A 5,890-nucleotide genomic window follows, 5' to 3' on the forward strand; every position below is an offset into this window, starting at 1 on the left:
TAATGAAAAAATAATAAAGTATTTTAGAAATTAAATGATTATAAATTTATTTTAATACTTTATTAATATCATTTTTTTAATTAAATATAGGTTCTTTATTGGTTCTCTCATTATTTAAAATATTATTTCTCCTTATAAACAATATTTAAATTGGCATCAAAATTAATTAAATAGATATATTTTATTGCTAATTAATTTGCCTGAAAATTTAAAACTACAATTAAAAAGATTAAAATTTTCTATATATGTAAGAATTTATCAACGCATTTGCTATTTATCTACTGTTTAATTTTTCAAATGTGTAAATAGTTCTATTGATAATTATTTCAAGTATTTTTATGTAAAAAACTTTATTTTAAATCCTAACCAAATTTTATTTCTAAAATATATAAATAATCAATTAATTAAAAAAAAATATGAAAATACAATAAATATTTCTTCTATATCTATTTTGCACTTGTTGTAGTGTCTATGCTTTAAGCTAATGTAAGTGCACTATAGATTCTTCTCCTTTCCCTGGATCTGTAAGTTCTGTACCTACTGCTCTAGCTCTTTCTCCTGAAGATGAATATTCAGAAATGAAAAATATAGGAAAACTGATTGCAGTTGGCTCAATATAAATTCTTTAACAGACTTTCTAAGTTTAGCAAAAATCAAACATCAATTTATAGCATAACTGCCCTGCAGGCTACACTCCAGTCACTCAAGATGATCTTAAAGCAATAATCGCTAGACCAGATTATAGTACTTTGATAGGATCTGATTATCTAAAACTTGATTTTTCTAACAATACCTACTATTCATAAACTAAGGTATACCCTTCGAGTACAAAAGGCAGTGATAGTAAATCTTTTAAGTACTACACTTTGTCTGTAGACTCGAAAGGTAAGCCTAATATCAATTATGAAAGTACTTACTTTGACACTAAGACAAAATTAACTATTTGCAAAAGAAATTTATAATAATTCCCAGTTTAACTAGCAGGATACGAAGGATATGATCTAGAAAAAGGAAAATCTTACTAGTTCTAAATTATCAATAAAAATGTTTAAGCATACTATGTTTCTGATAGCAATAATAACACTTACACTACTTCAACTTTCACTTATACTCATAATGGGAATTCTTAATGGGGATGTGCTACTATTAACTTTAAGCTTTAGGTTTTTGGAGGAGTAACTGTTGGTGATTGTCTTACTATTTGGACTAAAAACTAAATTGCTTTTAATGCAGACTCTAGCAGTTTTAATATTAATACAATTTAGGGCACAGTATTATCTGGAGTTAAAGCTAACATGACTGAAGATTTGTTCTTTAGCCATGGTTCTGCACCCATAGCACCTATTATAGGAGATTCAAGCTCCTTTTATGTATACTATTCAAATTTAAACTCAAGCTAGCTTATGGTTTAAAAGGTTTCTAGCTAAGGAACACCTCTTGGATCTGCAATAGATACAAAGTAAGTTGGTTACCCATTTGATATTGTTACTACTGATTTTGGTTTTGTTGTTATGGCTGGAGATTCTAATTAAAGGGCATTTATCTAAGCAATCAATAAAGATGGATCCTAAAGATGGCTAAGAATATTAGTGGATAATGGAATAAATGCTGTTAGTCCTCTTGATTAAATTAAATTTTATTAAAGTGATAAATGTGATTTACCTTCAGGTATGACACTCATGTATGATCCTGAAAATGGTAGACTTAATTATGCCAGAGGAAAAATTTAAGCAATATGGGCTCATTATAATCACTTTGGTTATTATAGTAATGGAGAGAGAGATGATCATACTGGAGACACAATGATCAGCTTAGATGCAGATACTGGCTTAGATTAAAATATCTTTTGGGCTTGGGGAGCTTCTCATTCTTTATACTAAAATCTACACTACGATGGAAAGAATCTGTATGTTGCTTCACTTGGAGATGCATATCCCATGAATATTAAATTTAATATTTGTAATATTGATACTTATTAATGTGTGAGTAGTACTAATTTAGTATAAGGGGATATTCCTGGAGATGGTAGTGGTAATTCTGCTGGTAGATAAGGTAGTTTCATTGATATAGTAGGAAATAGAAATCAAAAGCTATTTATATACTCAAGAAAAGATTGTACAGGCGGATACGATGATATATCTTCGGAAAATTCTATCAATGAGCTGGCTGTTATAAAATTTGATTCATAGCTAAAATACATTTCTACAACCACATTGATTAGTGGAGATGATGCTGCTAGAATAAACAACATTAAAACAGTTCCATATGGTAAAAACATTTTACTAGCTTACACCATGATCCCATCTTCTGATGTTTAAAATTTCAATCGCTAAAATATAATACCTACTGAAGAATAGACTTATGTAGCTTTGCTCAGTGGAGTTGATGGTTCTATTTTAGTGCAACCTGCATAATTATAGAATTACTAAATAAGCGCCTCAGATGATTGGAGAGTTCTTGAAAATGGAAGTATCGCTTACACATATGTGGATAGTGATTACAATTTAAATATTTACTTAACTCCTGCTTTAACTACACCAAGTTATCCAAATCTAATTGTTACAACTGATCCTATTTATGGATTTGATAAGTTTACTAATTAGAAAGCTACTGTGCCTTTAAATAACTATAATAATAAATGTGTTACTGATTAGAATAATTTTAATTGGGTTAGCATTAAATCTACTTCAAAAAATATTAATAGCATTGATATTGGTAATCAAAATTAAGATGCAAATATTCATAGCAACGAAACTAGTTCAAAAACAATAAAAAGTTTATGTTTAACTTTATTAATAATTGTTTTATGTGCTTGATATGCTTATTTTAGTAAACTATTTACTATTCTTAATATTTGTAATTTTTTTTAAATTTGCAATTTACACACATTCATTTTGATTTTTTGAAGTTTTTTATTTTTTATTTAAAAATAACTTATTTTTAGCCAATAAATTGTCTTAATATCTCATGAAATAAAATACCTCATGTTACCTTATTATAATAGATGAATTTATAATTATTTTTTCAATTAATTTACAAATACTTGAAAATTAAGTATAGAAATAAATAATATTTCAAATATCTAGTATTTTTTGTAAATGCTATTTTTCTTTTTTCTTTTTCTAGATTCTAAATATTTTTAAACAAATTCGACCAAGTATTTATTATCAAAAAAAAAGAATTTTAATATTAATGAATAATAAAGTAAAAAATAAGTAAATAAGTTTTGAAATAAACTTTAATTAGAGTTGTATAAGAATTATTTATAATTGAATAAATTAGAAAATTTAAATTCAATAAAAACTTTTTAAATAAATTTTTTCAATATGAATTATAAGCATATGACGTCCTATTCCCCAAGTATTTATAATTTTGAACTTAAGGTATTTTTATTTTTTTCTATATAAGTAATATTAGCCATTTAATTATTTTTTGATTTATATGATAAAGCAATAAAATTTTCTATTTTAAAAATTTCATTTATTTATTTTTTTACAAAATTATTATCTGTTAATATAAAAATAAAAAAATGGCAAAATTACCATTTTACAAATAATATTATATCTTAAAACAAATTATAATTTTTATCTATTTTTTAAAATTTATTCACTCGATTTTCATAATCCAATTTAATTTCCACTTTTTAAATAAAGAAAACATAATTAAATATTAAAGATATAAAGAAAGAAACTATTACAAATCCTGGTATTTAAACATGTTGAACTAGCTGGATAGGATTATATTTTGCTGAATTATGTTTAATTTAAATTTAAAATAAAAAAATATTTATGAAAAGGTAGGTAAGTAAATTAATATTCAATAAAATTCATAAACTGAATATTATACAAAAATATATTGTATAAAAACTGTTCAATTAAAATATTCAATTTTTTCATATTTTTGGGGGTTTTCATTAAATATCAAATAGTTTTTTTACAATTTTTGTAAACCATAGGCGTTTTATACGAAAAAAATCATATATATAATTTAATACTTTTTAAATGTTAATCAAATAAATTACATAGAATATCCTTATTATCTTATTATTTATTTGAAAATGAAATTAAGAACTTTTGTATAACCAAAATTGTATAAGAATTAATAATAATAAGATTTTATTAATATTTTTATTAATTTATAGAGTGGCTTTTAATTTTTTATTAATATTCTAAAAATTAATAAATTTATTTTAAAAGTATTTTAAATTTATTTTTTTAATTATTCTTCATTTCATTAAATTTAGCAAAATCAGGTTTGTCTTACCAGAAAATTAATGAAATTGAGGATTGCTACTTTCCAACATTTATTTTATTTAAACTTTGACTTTAATATAAAAGATATGTTTACTATTGAATTCTGAGATTACTTATAGATAAAAAAGTCAATTAATTATTTTGCTTGAAATCAAAATTTATAAGAAAAATACAATTAAATTTTTAGTTGCCTTAAAATTTTAACATAAATAATTAATTACCTATAGTATATGATGAATAAATAAATATAATGGTCCAATAAAGCTAGAATTTATCAAGTTTTAACATATAAATAAATATAATGGTCCAATAGAACAATAATTAATCAAGTTTTAAGAATAAATAATTATAATGGCCCAATAAAATTAGTATTTATCAAGTTTTGAGAATAAATAAACTTTATAACTTAAGCAACAAAACTCTTCAAATTATTATAAATTTATTCTACAAGTTAAAATTTTATTTCAAATATAAGCAGTTCTTTCTATTAATGAGAAAATAATAAATTATGTTTGAAATTAAAAAATTTTTAATATATTTTAATACTAATAGTAAATTATTTTCTTCATTAAACGTAGGTACTTTTTTGGCACTCTCTAGTTTTAAAATATTATTACTCCTTACATTCAATATTTTTTCTTTTTTAATTTAGCATTAAATTAATTAAATCAATATCTTTTATTTCTAATTAATTTACCTGAAAATTTAAAACTATAACAAAAGTTATCACTCATTACCAAGTTTAAAATTCTATATAAGCATTAGAATTTATCAACCCATTTATTATTTACTGTTTATTTTTCAAATTTATAAACATTAATAATGATACTTCTAGTACTTTTGTACTTTGATGTAAAAAACTTTATTTTAAATTCAAACCAAATTTTATTTTCTAAAATATATAATCAATTAATTAAAAAGAAAAGTAAAAAATATGAAAATTCAATAAATATTTCTTCTATTTCTAATTTGCACTTGTTATAGTGTCTATGCTTTAAGCTAATGCAAGTGCACTGTAGATTCTTCTCCTTTCCCTGGATCTGTAAGTTCTGTACCCACTTCTCTAGCTCTTTCTCCTGAAGATGAATATTCAGAAACAACAAATATAGGAAAACTTATTGCAGTTGGTTAAATATAACTTCTTTAACAGACATTCTCAGTTTAGTAAAAATCAAACGTCATCTTTTTACATAACTGCCCTGCAGGATACACTCCAGTCACTCAAGATGATCTTAAAGCAATAATCGCTAGACCAGATTATAGTACTTTGATAGGATCAGATTATCTAAAACTCGATTTCTCTAGCAATACTTACTATTCCCAAACTAAGGTATACCCTTCGAGTACAAAAGGCAGTGATAGCAAATCTTTTAAGTACTACACTTTGTCTGTAGACTCGAATGGTAAGCCTAATATCAATTATGAAAGTACTTACTTTGACACTAAGACAAAATTAACTATTTGCAAAAGAAATTTATAATAATTCCCAGTTTAACTAGCCGGATACGAAGGATATGATCTAGAAAAAGGAAAATCTTACTAGTTCTAAATTATCAATAAGAATGTTTAAGCATATTTATGTTCTGATAGCAATAATAACACATACACTACTTTCACTTTCACTTATACTCATAATG

General features: G+C 23.8%; 2 protein-coding genes across 2 annotated transcripts in view; both read left to right on the forward strand. All coding sequences in view use genetic code 6, as the record gives it.

Annotated features, from left to right (window-relative positions):
* Positions 1–416: 416 nt before the first annotated feature.
* Positions 417–2,816, forward strand: TTHERM_00211530 (hypothetical protein; the record flags this gene model as incomplete). The annotated part of the gene is made up of 1 exon (XM_001007146.2): positions 417–2,816. The coding sequence occupies one exon, from the start codon at positions 417–419 to the stop codon at positions 2,814–2,816; it is 2,400 nt and encodes a 799-aa protein (XP_001007146.2).
* A 2,371-nt stretch (positions 2,817–5,187) lies between these two features.
* Positions 5,188–5,890, forward strand: part of TTHERM_00211540 (hypothetical protein) — a gene marked incomplete at both ends in the record, with an annotated part of 1,338 nt that continues 635 nt past the window's right edge. Inside the window, one exon of the mRNA XM_001007147.3 lies at positions 5,188–5,890. This exon is cut by the window's right edge and continues 635 nt beyond it. Coding sequence (XP_001007147.3) covers positions 5,188–5,890 — 703 coding nt within the window.

The sequence above is a fragment of the Tetrahymena thermophila genome, assembly GCF_000189635.1.
Source record: "Tetrahymena thermophila SB210 genomic scaffold scf_8254815, whole genome shotgun sequence".
Classification (NCBI taxonomy): domain Eukaryota; phylum Ciliophora; class Oligohymenophorea; order Hymenostomatida; family Tetrahymenidae; genus Tetrahymena; species Tetrahymena thermophila.